This window comes from Populus euphratica, unplaced genomic scaffold, assembly GCF_000495115.2.
Source record: "Populus euphratica unplaced genomic scaffold, PopEup_1.0 scaffold5.1, whole genome shotgun sequence".
In the NCBI taxonomy this organism is placed as follows: domain Eukaryota; kingdom Viridiplantae; phylum Streptophyta; class Magnoliopsida; order Malpighiales; family Salicaceae; genus Populus; species Populus euphratica.
Window position 1 is genome coordinate 4,894,423 of NW_011499848.1, and position 22,793 is coordinate 4,917,215.

The 22,793-nt window shown below is 36.6% G+C and overlaps 2 protein-coding genes across 5 annotated transcripts; one reads left to right on the forward strand and one right to left on the reverse strand.

The window, feature by feature from the left end:
- Positions 1–650: 650 nt before the first annotated feature.
- Positions 651–19,097, forward strand: EMB1135 (RING/FYVE/PHD zinc finger superfamily protein). 4 transcript variants are annotated; one of them, XM_011016044.1, is made up of 32 exons: positions 653–1,436; positions 2,701–2,766; positions 2,904–3,077; positions 3,155–3,285; positions 3,469–3,545; positions 5,598–5,779; positions 5,930–6,007; positions 6,974–7,106; positions 8,427–8,487; positions 8,572–8,653; positions 9,897–10,025; positions 10,151–10,294; positions 10,403–10,499; positions 10,588–10,719; positions 11,145–11,215; positions 11,286–11,458; positions 11,636–11,729; positions 12,489–12,586; positions 12,672–12,807; positions 13,085–13,191; positions 14,195–14,290; positions 14,386–14,473; positions 14,586–14,706; positions 14,879–14,990; positions 15,072–15,195; positions 15,261–15,338; positions 15,456–15,574; positions 16,229–16,282; positions 16,360–16,462; positions 17,213–17,341; positions 18,357–18,468; positions 18,699–19,097. In XM_011016044.1, the coding sequence occupies exons 1-32, from the start codon at positions 927–929 to the stop codon at positions 18,728–18,730; spliced, it is 3,843 nt and encodes a 1,280-aa protein (XP_011014346.1). In that variant the 5' UTR covers positions 653–926; the 3' UTR covers positions 18,731–19,097. The 4 variants fall into 4 exon arrangements, 3 of the variants coding, with proteins under 3 accessions (XP_011014354.1, XP_011014346.1, XP_011014363.1); XM_011016061.1 differs by having other exon boundaries at positions 1,355–1,436; positions 2,705–2,766; XM_011016052.1 differs by lacking the exons at positions 18,357–18,468; positions 18,699–19,097 and adding an exon at positions 17,457–17,566 and having other exon boundaries at positions 651–1,436; positions 17,213–17,387.
- Positions 19,098–19,700: 603 nt separating this feature from the next.
- Positions 19,701–22,336, reverse strand: MC4 (metacaspase 4). The gene is made up of 2 exons (XM_011016032.1): positions 21,844–22,336; positions 19,701–20,811 (listed from the first exon to the last, which is right to left on the reverse strand). Exons 1-2 carry the CDS (start codon positions 22,187–22,189, stop codon positions 19,892–19,894), a joined length of 1,266 nt encoding a protein of 421 aa, XP_011014334.1. The 5' UTR covers positions 22,190–22,336; the 3' UTR covers positions 19,701–19,891.
- Between the last annotated feature and the right edge of the window lie 457 nt (positions 22,337–22,793).

The window sequence follows — 22,793 nt, forward strand, 5'->3', positions numbered from 1 at the left end:
CAAGGCATAGCTCGCCAGCATAGGGTGTTGAAAAAAAACCGGTTTATTTATAATGTTTGTATTATTTAACTTGAATTTAGATAATATAAATATTATAAATAATATTACATTAAAAATATAAGAAATAAATATGGATAGATTTTTTTAAGAAATGGTTAACTTACTTGATTTATAAATTCCATAATAATAAACTTAATTTACTATCTTGTGTTGTATTATTTTTTACAACTGATTATTTTATTTTATTGATTATTTATGTATTAAATCTGAATTATTTATAACAATTTACAATAAGTTTTAAATTTATTAGTTAAAATTCAAATTCAAATTATAATTAAGTCCAACTCATTAAGATTAACAAGATACAAAATATATACAAATATATGTAATATTCAGAAATCCCGACTCTAAAAATATCCTATTTGTTTTTGTTGTGTTTTAGAATATTTTTTTAAATTAAAATTATTTTTTTTTAAAAATTAATATGTATTTTAATATTTTTAAATTATTTTAATACACTAATATCAAAAATAATTTTTAAAAATAAAAAATATTTTTATATATTTTAAAATAAAAACACATTAAAAACAAACTCCTTCCGCCTTTTAAAAATCGCTATCTGACAAGCAAAGCAACCTCCCAGGGTTTATTCCGATAAGAAAAAAGTGCTTCTCCCGATCACGCGCAACGCGCGTTCGGTTATCAGTCCACTACCCGGCCACAGCGAAATATCATTTCCTGGATTGATAAAAAAAAACTGAGAATTTTTTAGTAAAAAACTGAGACCCGATCAAAAAAAGAAAAAAAACAGAGATAAAAAACCTTCTAACTCCCAACAGAAACCCCTTCGCGCCCCCATCCCCAGCAGTTCTACTTCTCCACACCACCACTTACCTCCCCCCAATCAGAAAATAAATTATTATATTATGACTCAGCCATCGGCACCACCGCCGCTGGCCTCACAACCATCACCACAACCTCACTCTGCAGGCGGCAGCGTCCAGGTCCGCTGCGCTGGATGCCGAATGATCTTAACCGTCGGACCCGGAATCACGGAATTCGTCTGTCCTTCATGTAAGATGCCGCAAATGCTGCCGCCTGAGCTCATGAAAAAGGCTGTGGCTCCGCCGCCTCAAAACAATAACAATATGCTCCATAAAATTACGTCGCCTTCGCAACTGCAAGCGCCTGCTCACGGTGTCGATCCGACCAAGATGCAACTGCCTTGTGCTAATTGCAAGGCTATTTTGAATGTTCCTCATGGTCTGGCTCGGTTTCAGTGCCCTCAGTGTTTTATCGATCTCGCTGTTGATTTGTCGAAGATTAAACAGCTCTTTTCTCCTCCCCCTGCTATTCCTCCTCCTTCGCGAGCGGTGCTTCCTCTTCCTCCTCTACCGCGACCAGTTCTTCCTCCTCCCCCCGAAGAAGTCAACGAGGTTTTGCATCAATTGTTCTCTGATTTTTTTTTCGTGTATTTATTTAAATGGAGTAAAATTTATTTGAATTTTAAAAAATTAGGGCTTTCTGCTGAGTGCTGCTTCTAAGCAGTAGTAGCTGTAGTGAATAAGGGAAACACTCATAATTACTAGAAATGTATGCGTGCTAAGTGCTAACAGAAAGAAAAGGTTAAGCTTTTAGTAGCTGCATTGTAAGCTGGCAATGTACTAGAGGGTGGAGGACACTGCCGTTTCTCAGTTGGGTGACGTGGTGGCTTATTTAGGTCTTCTACTTCTAAATTTCAACATTAGGAGTTCTTCGTTTCACGACCTTCCTTGCGAGGTTTTTGGTACACAATGAGACTGGGAATTAAGAGAAGTGGGTTGTGTTTATTCATTTAGTTTTCTAAAACCCGTTAGAAGGGAGCTTATTGCTCTTACAAGGTTCTCCGATGATTATGTTAGAGATCCTGAAAGAGCGATTGAAAAGTTGATTTCTGGGTTAATTCAGGAAAGGAAAGAAGAATACCCTCTGTTAAGATCATTCCCAGGAAGGAAGCGTGACACTTTGTGAGTGTGGAGAAAAGGTAGTGAAGTTATTCACAGAACTTTCCAATTGAATTCAAGGATTACAAACATATGTATTTACTTGAAATATTTGTAACCTAGTTGGACTTGGACTCCTAAATAGGAAGACTCAGACATTCTTATATCATTAGAAAACATCTTGAACGAAATCCATTTGCTTAGGGAACATTGGGCACCAATATATAAAATAGGAACCTAGATCCTGCTATTAACAATTTCTAGCAAATATAGAAACAAGCTTGTCTCTACTGACAAATTTGGAAAATTGTAGAAATACTCCGTTTCTAACAACAAGTATCACTACCAGGACTGAAATAGCTTGGTAAGTGCAAAATGACATCCATATTCAACCAGCTTTGTCATCATTCCCACCAAATCAAAGCTCAGGGTTTATAAATTGGCACCCCTTCTCTTATCTAAAACTAAAAATTTTTTTCTCCACCACCATCCTGCCAAACAAAACTCAAAAGATCTTGGATGCCCCTTCTCTTATCTAAAAATAATAAAAAAAGTTTTTCTCACCATCAACCTGCCAAACAAAATTCAAAAGATCTAAGATGCATATTCGAGTGCCCTCTTGTGGGATGTCTTGTGGAAGCTGGTGATTTGAAAATATGTTAACTTTCTTGTTCATATTCCTCTTTGTTTCATCCTTTTTGACACTAAAACCTGTCAGGTAGCCATTGAAGTGGAGAGAGAAGAAGATGAAGGTGGCACTGTGGGAGAAACTTTTACAGATTATGTGAGTATTATTTCTAAAAGCTTCACATTAGAAGTTCTGCAATGACATTCTCTGGATTTCTGAACTTCTGGCTTGTGTATAGTTTTTGGTTATTGAGCAGTAGAATTTAGTTGATGTTTATGCGTTCCTTTATGCAGAGACCTCCAAAACTATCTATTGGACCACCTCATCCTGATCCTATTGTGGAGACTTCTTCCTTGTCTGCAGTGCAGCCACCTGAGCCCACTTATGATCTAAAAATCAAGGATGATTTAGAAAGTTCAAAGGCTTTGTCATGCTTGCAGATTGAGACATTAGTCTATGCATGTCAGGTTGTTTTCTACAATAGAACTTATGGTAGGTGATTTTGTGTGCCACTACTTATATGTTATTTTTGATTGGATGACAGAGGCACCTTCAACACCTTCCAAATGGTGCCAGGGCTGGATTCTTTATTGGAGACGGAGCTGGTGTGGGTAAAGGTAGGACAATTGCGGGCTTGATATGGGAAAACTGGCACCATGCAAGGAGGAAAGCATTGTAAGTTTTGGGTTACACTCACTGATTTGCATGCAGGCCTTCAATCTATCCTCGTCCTCTGTTCATTTTTTGTGGCTATTACTGGACTGTTAAGTTATTAATTTGCATTTACAGCTAGGAAGGATGCTATATTTCAACCCATGTTCTATAATGTTTTTCATCTTCTCTAATGCTCTTACACAGGTGGATTTCTGTTGGTTCAGACTTGAAGTTCGATGCAAGAAGAGACCTGGATGATGTTGGGGCAGCACATGTTGAAGGTAAATTCTCAAGTCTTTGCTAGCTTATGTGATGATTTTATGCAATAATAATATTCTGTTTTAGCTGTTTGACATATGGGATTAATGATTGAAGTAGCATACCATTTGAAATCAGAATTATTTGTTCAAGATTGGGTGTGGAAAGGTTTGCTTTAATGTGTGGAGTTACAGAAATTTGGAAAACGAGAGTTTAGGGACTTGAGAGGATATTTTTCTTGCTTTGGTGGTAGAATAAATGTTTTTTTAATTAAATCTTCTGCAATATTTTTATATGGATTAGAGGAGCAAACGAAACATCAGATGTGAGTATACAGTAAATATATTTGGGTTTTGTTTTTCTTTTATCATTGTTATTATTTTTGTTGTTGTTATTTTCCACATTAGCTTTTATTTGTGCTACTGAGCACTTTTGGCCTTGCCTTGTTTGGATATTTCTGAGTAGTGATCATCTCATTGTACACCGTTTACATGTATGCAAATGTTTTATTCTATCTGTAAAAGCATAGTAAAGTAGATGGAGAAGTTTCTCTTAGTAGTGAATCCTTGTAACAGTAAGATTTTTGATTAATTGCATTCTCTTTAAGTTTTGATAATGAAAGTTCTCCCTAATTTTGTTGTAGTGTGTGGACTATGGTTCTGTTTCAAGTGTTACCGGTGATTGCTTTGGATGTTTATGCCATTTTAAATTGCAATGCGATCATTTGATTCTTGGAAAATCTGGTTTGAAATACTTGGAAAAGCTAAATTATATACAGGAGACAGAAAAATTATAAATATGAACCAAGTACTTTTTTGTTGCTCAATTTTTTCCCAGTGAGTTGCAATAGATAGATTACCACTGCAAATTATAAACTGTCATAGTGTGAATATACTCGGGCAATGATTTAACTTTCTTCTTTAACAAGGTTCAAAAAATGGAATATTGAAGTTCTGTTTTTAGTGATTTTTTTTTTAATATAAAAGAAACTGTGTAAATGTTGAAAAGAGTAGAAGTACAATCACAAAATGGAGGATAAGACAATGTCAATTAAGGCTGCAGCAAAGAAGCAAAGCAAAAGATTACAAAACTAAAGCAGCCACATCTCAGTTGAGTGTCAGTTAATGATACTTCCCCTAAACGTGCTAGAAGCATGACACACCATAAGGATGCAGAAAAAACTTTTCTATCCCATAACAAATTATTGGAAGTCAGTTGATAAGTTGATTCCTGAAAATTCTTGCATTTTTCTCCAGCCAAATCCTCTGAAAGACTGCATTCATTGTACAAATTCCATAAACATACCTCTGCCCAAAACCCGTAAAGGAAACCTGCAGAAAATCTTCCACCCTATTAGGATACCCCAAGGCTCACCACCACAAGCCATTGATATTTTTCACATTTCCCAAACCACTGGACAATGTAAAAACAAATGACTGTGAGACTTGGTGACTCATTACGCCAATTTCAGGAGATAAGGTCTTGTGAGGTCCTCTAATCTGTAACAATTCATTATTATCAACTTGAGAAACAGTCCAGATGAAAGCATTAACTTTGTTGGGAAATTAGCTTTCCAGAATATGATATAAAGGAAAAACTAATGTGTTCATTTTGGGAGAGATGGCATGAAAATTTTTTTAAAAAAATTTCAGACCCCTCCGAAGACCATTGGAGAGAATTATATCAATAAAGTATACTAAAGCTGGGTAGAATCATATTATTTCAACATGGCTATTTTAAATGCTAAAAGGTTGCTTTTTTTTATGTTAACTACCTTTGTTGGAAGTAAGAAGTTTAATTCTAGTGATTTTGGTAATCTGTTGGCATGGTTGAGCTAGTTGGGGTGTTAGGATGTGTAGAAATAGTTTGATAAAGAAGTGGCAGAGGATACAGAATCACTTAAAACTGAAACCCAAACTTGAGAGCTGCTGATAAACTCTTTTGTGACAAAATATCATTTGCTTATACTTGGCTTCTGGCTGCAAATTTGAGATTTTTAAATACAATCTGCTGTCATTATCTTGTAATCCATAAATGGAAAAAACCAACATAATACTTCTTATTTCTCCATGCAGTACATGCTTTGAACAAGCTGCCCTATTCTAAGCTTGATTCGAAGTCTGTTGGGGTCCGAGAGGGTGTTGTATTTTTGACATACAGTAGCCTCATTGCATCTTCTGAAAAAGGTCGTTCTCGTCTGCAGCAGCTTGTGCAGTGGTGTGGATCAGGATTTGATGGTCTTCTAATATTTGATGAGGTAGTATACTTCTTTTGGAAGTTTGTCTTATGTTTGTCGCTTTGACAGTCAGACCTTGCAAAGTTTTTGTTATTTGACTGACTCATTGAGTGCTGTGTTTCAATACATCCTTATAATTTTCATTGCTAAGGATCCATGGCTTTATTGTAGTGCCACAAAGCAAAAAATTTGATACCTGAAGCTGGAAGTCAACCCACACGGACAGGTGAAGCAGTTCTTGATATTCAGGTTTGTCCTTGAAACTGATTTCCAGAGAAGATTTTTTCCTTGCCTGTTCTGCACTTCCTTTTTACTAGGTGTTTGAGATTTGCTCATTTATGTCTGTACAATGTAGGTATCATCATTCTTCTCTGTAATCTAATCATGTGAATACCTTTCTGGTGGTATTTAAGATATTTTTTTATAAAAACTTTAGAGGTTTCTTCTTACAGTTTTCACTTCCATTAAATTATTATAGTGATTTAAGCTATTAAATTGTCCTATATGTGAAAGGGACAAATGTACACAGGAAACGTTTATGGTTATGACATGACCATGGAAGATGGTGTGTTACGGAAATTGTTATTCCAAGAACTTATGGCATAAGTTTGCAGTTGCCAAGTGTGTATCACTCCTATTTTTAAAAGAACTTTTGGTTTCTGTTTACGGAGGTATAATGGGAACTATTAAGTGGGGATGGAAGAAAGGCTTCTTCTTCTGATCCCTCCTTAGCTGGGGCTTATGGCGGCCATCCACACTTAGACTTTTAAATTCATAAGAATTATTTTCTTATGCTCTCTCCTAGGATTCAAATGCTAGAGGATAATGTGGGGAGCAAAACCACTTGCTAATTGTGTTAAGCCTCCAAGGGTCTTTTTCAGTTTTGATGATTTCTTTTGTGGGTTGCATGCAATGCATTTCTATTTATTTCTTCTATGCTTCTATTCTCATGTGCATGTGCACGCACGAAAAAGCTGACATGCTCAGGAAATCATGCTGGTGGATGTGCATGGACACGCCTATGGTCACACTTGCTATGCCATATATGACACAATCATTCACAAGTTTGGTTGATGCTTTTGTTTTTTTTTTTAAAAATTTTGGAGTAATGATCATGGTTTTGCTATGCTATTTGTTATTGCAAAGTGGCTTTGGATGATTAAATCAGGTTTCCCCGAGATCTTAACTTTCAATATTCATGTTCCAATACAACAGGCCCGACTTCCTGGAGCACGTGTTATCTATTGCTCAGCAACCGGTGCATCTGAGCCCCGAAATATGGGTTATATGGTCAGGCTTGGTCTTTGGGGAGATGGAACATGTTTTGATGTTTTCCAGAAGTTTCTAGGTGTGATAAGTTCATGCATTTTATTCCTAGCTCTCCTCTCTTATGTTCCTCTATCATTTCTGTTTTCATGTTGTCTGTGCCACATTTTTTCTTTTGTTCAACTTTGGTAAGATGATGTTTGAGTTAGAAGAATTTCAATTACAAAACAAAACTGGTTTTAGTTGGAAGCAGTAGAATAGTATAGTTGAGTACATAAATGGTAGAGGCCTAATTGATCTCCCACCAAAAGGTTTAGTTTTGTAATGCTAACTGTTATAGGAACATTATTCATAAATCATATTAATCTGTTTTTCCTTCTCTATTGGATAATTGAATCTGCTGTTGTTTACTTTCTTGAAAAGTTTGTATGCATTTGTTTCAAGATCCTATTTGGAAGGCATGAGTTAGTTGCTGAACTCCCTCCCTCCTCTCTCTCGCTTTCATAAATGTGCCCATGCAGAGACATAAAGTCATCTGTTTAACTGTCAATTGTAAGGGCTGTATAATTGAAATGCTTGTGTGCTTCTCTACATGTCAAGGTGAGTTTAGAGGATTGCCTTTCGGTAGGGAGGGTTTCTGGCAACAAAGCGATATGCTTTGTGCATAAGCAGCAGTACTCGTTCCTTTTAATCCTATAGTTGCTCAATCATAATTATTAATCTAGGGAGATAGAGGCTTAAGTAAAGGAGTTATAATTTGTCTAGTATTGAATTAACCTTGAACAAAATGCATGAATAATATATTGAACTTAAGCCACAAAAAGCTCCTGAGAAAAAGAGTGTAGGATATCTGAAACAATCATCATAATTCCCTTGGTATATAACATTAGGTGCAATTTCTAGAACACCACTGGATATAATGAAAAAGAATGAAGAAAGATCTAACTTCTTCCATAAGATTACATAGTAAAGAGAAACTAATATTTGTAATATCTTGAGTTATTTGTGTTGGGACTCTGGAGGTGACCATCAAAGAAAGTTTTTATATCTTAGATGCTAGGCTGTGACAAGAAACTACATGTTATAATGATAATTAAGAACTTAGAAGAAGAGCAAATAATTAGAAACACTGAGATATTTGCATTTAGTTATCAAGAAACGTGTTATTGAAATTACCAGATGATATAACCATAAATTTTGGAATCTGCAGGCTGCTGCTGATTGATTCGCTTGATATTATATGCTTATTGCTTGTTGTTCTGGAACTCTTCTGTGTGTTTGTGTGTTAAGCTTCCATAAATCTCCACTATGGGCATTTTCTGTGATTTGTTTTTGCTGCTTCTATGTCGGTAGTTAAATACGATGTTCACCATTCAAAGTTAGCTAAATAATAGTTTTGCAGGTGTTCTTGAAAAAGGTGGTGTTGGAGCATTGGAACTTGTTGCCATGGACATGAAAGCAAGGTTGTTATGGTTGAAATGACTTTGTAAACTAGATTTATTTTTAGGAATTTATTATATAATTTGTCATCAACTTCTGATTTTCAGGGGAATGTATGTATGTCGTACCCTTAGCTATAAAGGGGCAGAATTTGAAATTGTTGAAGCGCCCTTAGAACCTGTGATGATGGTAAGAAGCATCAATTGGCTTTCCAGTATGAGACATAGGAATTGATGGTCGAAATTGTTACTGCCTTCCAAGGATCTATATGAGCTATGATTATGATTTTGACCTTTTTTTATACTTTACTTCCTCGTATTCACTTAACTATAGTTGGTCTTTTTTGATCTCCCCCTTTCCTTCTTTACCCTTTGCACCACAGAGCTGTGCTGGTTTCTAACCCCAGTAACATGTCCAAATAAAAGCACCGTGTATGGTGTTTCCATGCCAAATATATTGTTTTGAGCAAGTGGATGTTGTTTGCTTGCCATGAATTTTGAAATTTGTCTGATGCCCCAGACCAAGTTCTGCTGGATGTTTTCCTTTCACATTGGTCCGCAAGATGTTTTAAATAGCAGGGCAGTTCAACATTGCTTGTTACTTATTCAATTTTGTTTTTTATTCTTAAATATGCTGATAACTTAGACATCGTCAGCAAATCATTTTAGCATATTTTTTTTCGTGGTCAATTTTATGCTCTCAACAAACCAAGTAGCGTGGAAGGTAAAGAGAGGTTATATTTAGGTAATCATGTTTAGGTCAGTCAATCTCATTTCTGGACAGAACAACCTTAGATTAGTAACCCTGCAAAATGCCCTGCTATTTTACTTATTTACCTGCTTGGTTCTGGTCTTTGTTCTTTTTTCCCAGCTGATTGTCCCCATACTCCATGTGGCCAAGAATACGTTGAACCCACCAATTTAATGCACCAAGAATGTAGAATGACACTCTCATTAGGATTTATTAACGGGGCCTCTGTCCTTTAAGTGCCTTGTCAAATTTTTGGGTGAGGTTTCTGTAGCGTTGTGGAAATTATCTGTTTGTTAATATCAATTGATTTGAAATAGCTGTCAACTAAAAGTGGGAATTTTTAGCAAATTACTTTCCTATGTATCATTGTTGACTTCTCACTTGTGAGGAAGGATGAGAACTCCTCGTTCGAAGTTTCGGACCTCATCTTGAATGTGGTGTTTGAATGTTCCTTTCTGTCACTCATCCATTCCTTTAGTTTATAGGAGCTTGAGTTTTTCCACGGATCCCTACTAACTGGATTCAGAATCTCCTAGGTGGGGACTATCAACACCCAATAAAGCATTGCCTTTTCCCCGTTTTTATTGCACCTGTAGTTTCCCTGAATCTCTTGATTTTTCTCATTTCTTTTTTTGATAAATAATCCCTATAGTTTTCTCATATTGGATTCTGAATTGCTTAGGACATGTACAAAAAAGCAGCAGAATTTTGGGCAGAGTTACGAGTGGAGTTGCTTTCAGCAAGCACCTTTCTCACCAATGACAAACCTAACTCTAGTCAATTGTGGAGAGTGTATTGGTCAAGCCATCAGGTTTGGCCTTCCCTAGTGGTTTAAATGTTTTTCATTGATCCTCTTTTTGTAAAATGCTTATTTTATTGTCTGACAAGTTATTCTAATTCATTTTTTCATTCGTTCATTCATTCATTTTGTGGCAGCGCTTCTTTAGACACATGTGCATGTCAGCTAAGGTGCCTGCTGCTGTAAGAATAGCTAAGCAAGCATTGACAGAAGAAAAGTGTGTTGTTATCGGCCTACAGAGCACTGGGGAGGCTCGAACTGAGGAAGCTGTTTCAAAATATGTGCGCATGTCATTTATTCATTGATGTGGTGCACACATTTCCATGTGATTCTTCCAATTGGCATCGTTTAGTTTCTTATTTGAATGCCATTTATACTTTCTTGAGCAGGGTTCTGAACTTGATGATTTTATTTCTGGTCCTCGAGAGTTGCTGCTGAAATTTGTGGAAGAAAATTATCCTCTGCCTGAAAAACCAGAGCAACAAGGTAATTATGTGGTTATGATATGTGTTAATTGAACCTTATGCATTACGGCTTATATGGATTATGGAGTTTGCTTTCTTGTTTTATGTAGGAGAGGAAGGTGTAAAGGAACTTCAACGGAAGAGGCACTCTGCAACACCTGGTGTTTCATCGAAAGGGAGAGTCAGAAAAGCTGCAAGATGGAAACCTGAGAGTGATGATGACTTTGATGAAGGGTTTGGAAGTAAGTTTTCTGAAGTCTGACATTAATTGATTTAGTGCAGTTAACCATGTACCAAACGTGATTCTCTCTTTTGTTATATCATGGGTTTGCAAAATGATGCTTCTTGCTTGCATTCTTAGTACATGACTGATCTTCATTTGTTGAAGAAAAGAGAGAGAGAAGAAATCTAGTGTCTGAACCTTTTAATGCTCTTGTATAGTTTTATTCTTATGTTTTCTGTCTCTTCATGTGAACTTCCTTTTGTCCTTGTACTCGCATTACCTTTTCCTGAATTAGTAAAGTCACCGGCCAAATTTATTGATGCCATTTTTTTTTAATTTTTTAGCAATATGGGGCTTTACTGCTTAAGTCTGGAGGCATTTTCTCTTGTATAACTCTGAAATTGCTCCCCCCCACCTTTCCTAATTTCTTTTTAGCCAATGCAGCTGATTCTGGAGGTGAATCCAATGGATCTGATGATGAGTTTCAGATCTGCGAGATATGCAATTCAGAAGAGGTAGTTTCTGATTTTTTTTTGTGGTTTTGATATCAGTAAGGTGCTATTATTTATAAAATTTTAACCGCAGGGAAGGAAGAAATTGCTCCAATGTTCTTGTTGTGGACAGCTGGTCCATCCTTCATGTTTAGTGCCACCTGTTACAGATGTAGTATCTGAAGACTGGTCATGTCATTCGTGCAAGGAAAAAACAGAAGAATTTCTTCAACAACAGCATGCCTATCTTGTTGAACTTACAAAGAGGTAGCCTATCTTGTGGAAGCTAATTAGTTTTTCCTGTTTCTTAGTAATTTTATTCCTTCTATGATTACTTTTCTCATCTGGACTGCTGTTGGTCATGGTGGGCTGCTGATGGTCATGGTGTTTCTAAATCACCAATTGTTAAAAGCATCATTATATAATTTATGAGCTTGATATTAGGTATGAAACAGCTTTGGAACGCAAATCAAAAATTTTGGAGATAATTCGATCCTTGGATCTTCCAAACAATCCTTTGGATGATATTATTGATCAGGTAGCAACCACATTCTGACTCTCCTCTCTCTCTAATACACGCGCACACCCATACTTATATGTATATTTATGGTGTGCTGTATGTAAGCCTAGATATGCATACATTATTGACAAGCAGTTACCCACATTCAACATTTTGTAATATTTTTTTATAGCCGACGCTTGTTTTCCTGACAAGTTATCAAATCCTGTAAAGAGTTTTAATTTGTAAGAATGTTTTGCTTTTATAACCAAAATTTCCCCTTTTACTGGGCTCCGGGGGCATGGAGAGTGACAACAAATTCTTCTAGTGTATTTTTATTTATATAGCATTACTAAATGGGCACTGATTTTTGCTGTGTTGCTGAGTCACAATGCAGTGAAATTGTGTTTTAGTCCTTGCAAGCTTCCATATCAAATGTTACCTTAGTTATGTAGTCTCTAGTTCATAGTTTTCTTCTCCTGTCTGTTATTTTTGTTTTTTCCCTTCTGGTGATAAAAGGAAGTGTGTTTTTATAAGTGTTATGTTTCCAGTTACCTGTGGAATATTATAGGGTCACGGATATTTTCAAATAACTTCACACAACTCAGTAAGCTTTTCCATTACCCTGGTTGATATGTAAATCTGTTAGGAAGCTCTTTTTTTTTTTCTGGTTTGTTTATTCTGTCATGGATGATGTCTTATTCTGCATATTGTAATCTTCTTTTCTCTTTGATCTAATAATATTCTCTTCCTTTGGAAATAAAGAAACCCTGTTGACCGAGCATTTAATATTTGCAGCTTGGAGGCCCTGATAAAATTTCTGAAATGACTGGGAGGAGAGGCATGCTTGTAAGGGCCACCGGTGGAAAAGGTGTAACTTATCTGCCACGAAACTCGTAAGTTGCTGTGTGTTTCCCCTTTCACTTGTTGTTTGATTTCATTCCACCTGACTGTTTTTGCTTCTGTTTTCTTATACTTTAGAAAGGATGTCACCATGGAAATGGTCAACATGCATGAGAAGCAGCTTTTCATGGATGGTAAGAAATTGGTTGCCATCATTTCTGAAGCGGGATCAGCTGGTGTGTCTTTACAGGCAGACAGAAGAGCAAAAAATCAGGTGTGCCCCATGCTCTGAGTTTTTTTGTTTGCTTGGTATTGCTCTTTGAAAATCTCTAAAGTTGATTTGTTTTGCATGATTCTTTGGCATCTTCGTCTCATTTCTGCATGGTTCTGCTTTGTATAATTTGTACATTTTTTAAAGCTGTCACTTCCAATTAGATGCCAACATTTCTATCCACATAAAAAAAATTATTTCTTCCTTGATCTGCTTTTGTAATTTGCACAATTTGTAAGTAATTGTCTCATTAAGTGCTATCTGACATTTCTACCAACAGAAAAGAAGGGTTCATTTAACTCTAGAACTTCCTTGGAGTGCTGACCGAGCAATTCAACAGTTTGGAAGAACACACCGATCAAATCAAGCTTCTGCGCCCATGTATAGGTAGGCCTGGGCCATGCATGTTTAATTCTCTTTCATCTATTTGATTTTCTCATTGCATCAGTATACAAGTGTCATTTTAAATACTCAACCTTTTGAATTAATATTTTATCTTTATTTTGTTTTATATTAAATGTAAAATTCCTAAGCTTACTCCCCCCACTTTTTTATAGTTGTCATGTTTGCTAGCCATTTGGCTCTTCAAGAGTGAATGATTTAAAAAAGCATATTGCTCTTAATTTTATAAATGTTAAAATAGTAGTTGGGGGGCATGGGGATCTTTGGGTGCGGGCTTAGATTAGTTTCAGTTGATAAAATAATCCAAGCGCTGGGAGGAGTGTTGACATGAACTTCAAATTAGGTAGGTGAGGTAGTAAGTGCTTATAAGCTCTGCTAACTTGTCTCAATAACAACCGGAGAAGCCTTCTTCTGAGCTACTTGAGGTGATTCCATTTTCATACATGCATGACTAAATGGTGAGCATGAAGCTGGGAGACTTGATGTAGTATAGTGTTTGACATTGCACGCAAAATTATACATGGCATTATGATTTTATTAAACGAAGTTCTTGAAGGAAATTATGGAATTGTGTGCGTGTATAGGAAGTTAGAGGTCATATCAGATGGCAGAAGATAGAAGTTACTAGCGAGGCAAATGGTTGAGGTTGAATGTGCTACCAAAACAAAGATGGGACAAAGTTAGAATTTGGGTGAAGCCTTGAGAAAGATTGTTATTTTACACAATGGATGGGTAAAAATTAAGATTTCTTTGGATAGGCTTAAGCTACAGTTTCTGAAACCATGGTTATTTGATCTGATCATGCCTTTTTGGTCATTGCTGATGTTTGTTACCAGAATAATAAAACTGTTGTCTTCAGTTGTCTTCAGTTTTGTTTGAAAGTAGTAGAGTTAACATATAGATGCTTAATAGTTGCAAAGCGTAAAGTCGACATCATAAATTGTTGGGCCAAAAACATACCTCTTTCTCTCTCTATCTCCATTGGCAGGCTATTATTTACTAATCTTGGTGGAGAACGCCGCTTTGCATCTATTGTCGCCAAGAGATTGGAATCTCTTGGGGCTTTAACACAGGGCGACCGCAGGTAACTTGGATATTTTATCCTCTGGGGAACAATAGCAGTTATCATTGATGTCTTTTGCTTGATTGTATGTCTCATTATGTGTAAATGTTTTGCAGGGCAGGGCCTTCATTGAGTGCTTACAATTATGATAGTGCGTATGGGAAAAAGGCTTTGACAGTGATGTATAGAGGGATTATGGAGCAGGTGTTCATCACTTTTTTCTTGATAATATTTTAGTATTGCTCTTCGTGCTAGATTTATAGTGGAAAAATGGAGTGCCAGGTATTGTTGGGAATAACTAAAATTCAATTTTCAGGATACTCTGCCAGTTGTACCTCCTGGATGTTCATCTGAAAAGCCAGAGACAGTTCAAGATTTTATAATGAAGGCAAAAGCTGCTCTTGTGTCTGTTGGAATAGTTAGAGACTCTGTTCTTGGTATTTTTTTCTTGTGCACACTTGTTTCACTACTACTTGAATTGAACTGTCAGAATATACTTCCACTAATTTTATTTTCGTTATTATGCCATAATTTTTTACCGTTTTATCATCTTTAATCACCATTTTTTTTTGTAACAATTATAACTCTAAATTCCCACATTTTATATAGGTAATGGGAAAGACTATGGAAAGTTGTCTGGACGTATAATTGATTCAGACATGCACGATGTTGGGCGTTTCCTCAATCGGATCCTAGGACTGCCACCTGATATTCAAAATAGGTTTCTATTTTGTTGATTGAGAAATGATCGCTTGTTGCAGTCAGAAATAAATTCAATCCACTAAACTGCTTTTCACTGCAGGCTGTTTGATTTGTTCGTCAGTATCCTAGATCTTCTTGTTCAGAATGCACGCATTGAAGGGAATCTTGATTCTGGGATTGTTGATATGAAAGCGAACATTATAGAATTACAAGGAACTCCCAAGGTATACTTTCTTGTTGTTCCTTTACTGGCTTTACTCAACCAGTGATGTTGACTTTTATCTTACAGACTGTTCACATTGATCAAATGTCTGGGGCATCAACTGTTCTGTTTACTTTTACTCTGGACCGTGGAATCACATGGGAGGTGTTTTTCTTCTCTCTTCTGTTTTCTTTATGCATGCATGTTTTAACTCTGAATGGTGAATGCTAGATTACATCTTGATAAATAACTGTAAAATTTGTAAATGTTCATTAATGCTAGTCTGCAAGTACCATGCTCGAGGAGAAGCAAAAGGATGGGCTCAGTTCTTTGAATGATGGATTCTATGAATCTAAGAGGGAGTGGTTAGGAAGACGTCACTTTATTTTAGCATTTGAAAGGTATTGCTAGATTTGACTGCACCTCTATGTGTATCATTTGTGAATTGTAAAGTTTTTATTATGTGAATCGTAAATTTTTAATACACAAATCAGTTGATTCCCTTGAAAATATTACTCTTTGATTAACGTAAGTGTGAAGCCAAAGAGGGCAAGTGAATCAAAACTCCAGTAGTCCACTGAGGTTCAAGGAAATCAACTCTAGCCTGAGTTTCTGGATGTTTGACCACTGTAGCTTGGAGAGGAACTGATTTTCAATAAAGTATTTCCAATTTAGCTACCAGATTTCTTCACTGTAAAAAAGATAGGAAAAGAGGTGAGAAATGTAAATGAAGGATTTGACTGGAGGCATTAAGACAAGTCCATAGTGGTAATTTTGCCACAAAATGAATACCAACTTCTCTGATCTCCATTTCACAGTGCTAGGATACATGTGTTTTAGAAACTTCTGCTGCTATTTTGTTGACTAGAGGCATTAATACAAGTCAATAGTGGTAATTTTGCCTCAAAATGAATATCAACTTCTCTGATCTCCATTTCACAATGCTAGGATACAAGTGTTTTAGAAACTTCTGGTGCTATTAATATTAGGTGCTTTGCTATTTTATTGTTCTTGTATTCATCCTTTCAGTGTCTTTGTTTATTTCATTGCTTCAGCTCTGCTTCTGGAATGTTTAAGATTGTCAGACCTGCTGTTGGGGAGTCGGTAAGGTATCAAATATCACCAGGCTTAGTCAAAGCTTATATTGAATCTATTGTGTTCACTAACCCCTTCTTTCTTTCTCCAGGGAAATGCCTCTGGCAGAGTTGAAAAACAAATATAGAAAATTGCTGTCGTTAGAGAAAGCTTGTAGTGGCTGGGAAGATGAATATGAAGTTTCATCTAAACAGGTACAAAAACATGTTGAATATATGTTGAGATGATAAATGCTGTTAGCATTGGTATTTTGCAATATCAAATATAGCATAACTGCAATGCTAACATGATAGATTGACCGGTGATGAAAATTAATTGCATTTTATGTTGACTTTTCTTTGTGAACAACCATTTTAGGACATGGAAAGATGAGTTTTGTTCTTTGATGTGGATTTCTCTTCATCTTGTGTGTTCAAATTGTTAATGAATTGGATGCCAGCTTCGACCTTCCAACTTCCATTTCAGCAGTCAGAGACACGTCTTGTGTGAATATTCAAATTAATATCTTCCTCGCAAACTTTCCAGTTTGTAATGTGTTCCTACTTAAATGGGGAATTATATACTGGAGTTAATTGATAATACCATGTGGAAAGTTTAGGACTCTGAAACAAGGGAAGTGACTTGCAGAGAATTGGGTGGAATATTTTAGCTTTGATAGATTAATGTTATTGATACTCCTTGCTGATAGTATCCCACTGTCCCCTTGTAATGTAGTCAAACAAAATCATGCCTGAGTGAAATGTGCATGTCTTGATACTGTGTGACTTCTTGAATCCCACTTTTGCTGTGATGCATTCATAATCGTATTGATCAATCTGGAATCTAAATAATTTTCTTCCTTAACTGACTATTTCCTCCATGTACACTTGGTGCATAATTTTTTTTGCTAATTCTTCAGTTACCCTGCAGTTCTTACCTTAGCTTACTGTTAATTTTTCCTGCAGTGCATGCATGGCCCCAACTGTAAGCTTGGAAACTTTTGTACAGTTGGCAGAAGACAGCAGGAAGTAAATGTTTTGGGTGGTCTTATTCTTCCTGTTTGGGGCACTATCGAGAAAGCCCTTTCTAAGCAGGTAATGCAGGGCTTCTTAATGATTTCTAATTCCAATGAACATGATGTTTAGTAAATGCTACCTTGCTCATTTTTCAATTTTGTCCTTTTTGCTATAGACCACGCTTGAGCCAGGAGTGTCAGTTTTACATACATCGATCCACTTCGAGATTTTTGACTTTGTGGCACTTTCACTGAAATCTAATTTTTTTTACTGCATTCTAACAGTTATGAAGTTGCTATTTTATTCCATGAGTTTCTTTCTGTGGGCAACACTTTTGAATTTGCAAGAGGGTCGTTTATTATGTAGTGCCAAAATTGCTTATGTTCAAGTTGGTTGCTCTCTTGATGGATCTAGGTTTGATCAATAATTTGGAAAATGCTCTATTAAGTCTGATCTACTTGTCTGGAGGAGAGATATACATGAGGAATGAGGTGGAAAGATAGGTTAATTTCTTAATTGATTCCTAGCTTGGGTCAGTTTTCTTTCTTCTTCCTTTGTTTTTTGGATAATTATGAAAAGCAGCTGTTGGTTATGGAGTGGATCTTTTTTAGGTATTAGAAATATATGCATGCTGACTCAACTGAGCAATGTATCGCATTGGTGACACAAGTTCTAGAATATCAAGTGGAAGGAACCATAAACAAAGACACTGAAGTGTGCTATGATTTCCATGCATGGTCAAGCCCTTTATATTACTGCCTTGTACTTAAAATTTTCTTTTTAAAATAAAATGGAGAATTTATGAGAATTGATTTGTTTTTATGGGACTTCGACCAAATCATTTATTGTCAGGATTTTCTTACCTTGTCCCTGATTGTATTCCACCAGAAGAAACCAAACATTCAGTTTGTTTCCTTTTAGCATTGCCTGTTAATACAAAGGGGTATTTTTATATAGTGTTCAAAGCATGTCACTGCCATTAATACTTGCAGCAAAGAAACGTTTTATTAAAGAATCAGCTCATGGAATGAACTATCAATCTGATGTAATTGCCATTGAGATTAATTGAAACCTCAAGTAATATTCTCTTCAGGCTCGTCAAAGCCAAAAGCGACTCCGTGTTGTGCGTTTAGAAACTACCACAGATAACAAGCGAATTGTTGGGCTCCTTGTCCCAAATGCGGCTGTGGAATCTGTACTTCAAGGTCTCTCTATCTCCCTACCTTCTCTCACATGCATAGTCTTATCCTGCCTTTACACACATGCACGAGTTTTGTTATCGAAGCTTGCTACAATTAGTTGCCTCACCTCTTCCTCTCTCTCTCTCTCTCTTGATGTGTGTCTGTGTGTGAGCGCGTGTATAAGCTTGGATATAAATCTGTTTTATTGTAATTTACATGGATCTAATTCTAGTGTGATGTCGTCTGGGTTGCAGATTTAGCATGGGTCCAAGATATTGATGATTGAGATGGTGCAGTCTTTTGTTCCAAGGAGCGTGTGAGCAATACAGGAAGTTAGAATGTTGCTTTGGAGACTTGAGAATGTGATTCAAGTCTGAAGATACAAGCATAAACCTCATAGTGAAAAAATTAGAAAGTCATTCCCTGCACCATGCAAGGAAATTGTGCAGGCTCATTCATACTGATTTTTTGTCTTTTGCTTTTTTGCTCCATTTTTTGGCTCATAATTTTGTATATCTCTTACAGTATCGCAGAAGGCAGTAAGTTATAGGTTCCAGGTTGTACGAGTCGTAGTTGTACTCGAACTAATTTGTGTAAATCTCTATAATCATCATTCTATTGCTGATAAAGAAATCCTTCTGTGTTCATGTTGATATTATCCTCAATCATGGCGCTTTCTAATTGGATTGCCAACATCGTTCCGAGGAGCACCGCAATAACATTCTCTAATTGGACTACCTTCTGTTGCTAACTAGGCTGGATAGGTTTTAGCACCAGTGTTGTGTTTAATGAATAGAGGGACACAAATCAGAATATGAATTTCCGGCATCGTTGGATGTGAGGGGCTCCTTGTGGTGCAACTACGTTCCCATTAATTAGTTATTATGGAAAGGAGGATTTCTGGATAAATTAGAAGGGGGTCATCTTCATGCGAGTGCGGCCGTGATGTGGTGGGTTCCTCTTCTCCATCTGCAAAGCACAGGCAAGAGCTTAATTATGATCTTTTTATCTCTTAAGGCCAACCTGTAACTACATTCTAGGCATGTTATACGTTCAGTCGATTTTACCAAAACATACATGTGACGTTTGTGAATGCACTAATGCATCAATTTCTGTCTTTTAATTTGATTTGCTTGCTTTCTCTTTTCAAAGTTTAATGTAAGACTTCTCACCTAAATTCATTTTAACAGCCGTTGATTAAAATAAGGTTCATTTTGGATAACATGTTAGGAAAAGAAAGGGTTAACTCGGCAGTGTGGTCTATGTGAATTGTACCAGCCTGCATCACGGTTCAGGCGCCATAAAACTTGAATATTACCATTTTTGGTCCAAGGTTTTGTAGTTCAGACGGACAACACAAAAAATCAGCACAGTCCACTCAAAAAACACGCACACGCTCACGCACATAAAATTTATTTATCTCTTAGTACTGGAGAAACCATTCAGGTCAGCACACAAATGGAGCTTCAACATGATGGTCGCTGCAGTAGAGGCCAGGTCGCTGAGTGAAACCCTGCTTCTTCAGAATCTTCCTAGCTCTCAAAACAAGCTCCTGGTTAGAAATGTCACCATCCGCCTCTCCAAGTATAGTCTGGATGGCATTGCTAAGAGCTCCATATGCTTCGGCTGAATTTCCTCCTGGACTGGCATCGGCAGAAGTTTGGTCAGTTTGGCAGCCACTGATCAAAATCCCACCATCTGGTAGTGCACGCTTAGTTGCTCCAGCATAAACTTCTTGCTTGCTACCCACCTCAGTCTCGACAGCAGCCTGTGCATACCCCTCGTTATGCTCCAGTTTTTGTTTGAGAAATTCCTGGGCAAGATTCCCAACCATTCCAAAGAGTCCACCACCTCCACTTTCCCCATCACCAAGTTGGAGTTTATCCATGATAACCTTCATGAACTTCTTCACCTTAGGGCTTGCATCTTCTCCAAAGACATCAAAAAGGGCTGGCCTCAGCTTCCCAACATCAATGTCATCTTTACCAGTCTTTTGCTTGAGTATTTCTATGAGAGTTGAGAGAGGCAGAGATCTACTTTTCACGTACTCTCGCTCACCATAGTCTCCTTCAACTGCTCTGTCATCAAAATCTTCCTCCTTGACACGCCGGCTGGGGTGCAACCCAGAAGGAATGTGAACTCCACGAGATTCAAATGCATCTTTCACAGTCTGTTTCAAGAAACTTTTAAATCCAAACCCAGAAGACCCCTCCTCCTCTTTCTCCTCCTCCTCCTCTTGACGCCTTGTGCTCTCCCCTATCTGCTCTTTAGTCTCATCAATGAGGCCACCACTATGGCATGAATCAGAAACAACTGTTATGCGACAACCTTCTGGGACCTGATCCACAAAATCTCTGAAATCATCATCTGTTCACAAATATCCAAGTTCGAAGTTAGAATGGAATTTGCTTAAGCAACATTTATGACAAATCATTCTAGGAACTACGCAGTCAAGGGAAACAAATAATTCCATAAAATCATTTCCATTTCCAAACAAGTTGAGTTTTTATCAATTAGATTAATAACAAAGGATACATGAGAATGATAAAAACAAAATGAATGATAAAAACCACTTGGCTCTGATGTTATAATTATTTGCTTGAATAATTCATGGTTCATGCTCTTCATCCATCAGCAATACTTTTTGCCAATGAATTGATTCTCTTTGAATAAATGCATGGACCATCAAGCAGGCTCCAAACTATTTCAGAGCGCAAAACTGGATTGTGTCCTATAAATACCCTGGCATGGGAACTTGTAAAGTGATGTGAGATCATCGTGCCAAGAAACAATAAAATAAACCTGTATTTATCAAAAACCTCATGATTAAAGATCCAACAATTTGTTTTTGCAATAACAAAGACTCTGCATCTCTCTTGTTAGAATAAAGAGACAACACAAATTATCTCTTCAACAATCCTAATAGCTTTGAACAATCAATAACAGCTCCACCACAACAGATTAAATTATTGAAAATGCAAAGGTCCAGGAGAGTTAACAAATCAAGATTCAAAATTGACAGTCTCAAGCACAGAGATCGAGAGTCAAGACATTCCACTGACAAATAAAAAAAAACCCAAAAACAAAACTAATGGTATTTTCTTAGAAAACCACATACAGTAGCGCGGCTCCTTAGAATCAATTTCCCAGGGATCCAACCAAACAAAGAATAAAGGTGGTTTTTCCCCCTTCAAATTTCCTATCCACAAAAGATCTAAAACAATCCACCATGATCGCAATTAAAAAAAGAGAGAGAGAACCCCAGAAACAAATAAGATCAATAAAAAACTGTTGTCGATCAGATTACTGAAAGAAACTAAATCGGATCACATCAATCAAAACCAATCTTGAGAGAGAGAGAGAGGAACCACAGAAGACAAGAGAAGATAAAGACATTACCAGTGATAAGATTCATATCACAAGGGACAATGCACTCATCGTAACCAGTATCATCATCCTCTCCAGTTTCAGCAGGCAACCTTGTCCCATGTCCGCTATAGTGGACAAACAACAAGTCTCCAGGCTCGGCAGAGCGAACCAGATCCTTCAGCGCCTGGCGCACGTTTCTCCCAGTTGGTTGGGTGTAAGAATCATCCGTGTCTATCAAGATAGTTATGTTATCTTCAGAAAAACCATAACGATCAACAAGACAACGGTACATCCTCTTGACATCATTTATACAGCCTTTGAGCTCAGCTTTTGTTCCTGGGTAGTTGCAGCCTATCAACAATGCCTTCTTTGTCATGGTTCTGTTGCTGGCAACGATCAATTCAGTCAGTCTCGATTGGATTTGGGATCTTCTGATCCTTGGAAAGTATTTTCTTTTCTTTTAAATTCTGACTTTTTGGACTGTTAGAAAAGTGGGACTGTCAAAGAAATGGAAATGCTGAGTTGTCAGGAGGATTTATTTATTTATTTTAGAGAAAAGGCATTAATTTAATATTAATAGTTCACTTCACTATTGGCAAACAGTACAAAAAATGGATTAATATGATTTCTCATCATAAATAAGGAAAACAACCATAAATTTCTTTGTTTTTTTTTCATCAGATCAAATCTGATTGACCTTCAACAGTAAAGGAATTAAGTCCAGTATATAATATTCGCTGAGTAAATAGTATTCAAAAATTTTGAATAAAAAAATTGAAGGTCGGTCTCGAATAATTGATGTCGTCTATTGATATATAATTCGACTCTATTATGTATGGAGTGCAAAGAAGGAGCACAAATTAAGCCAAAAAAGGTTCTAAAAAACAGAAGAAGAAAAGCTAAAAATCCCGTTTTTAAAAAAAAATTAATTTTAATTTTACTAAAAATTAATTTTTTAATATATTTTAGATCGTTTACTT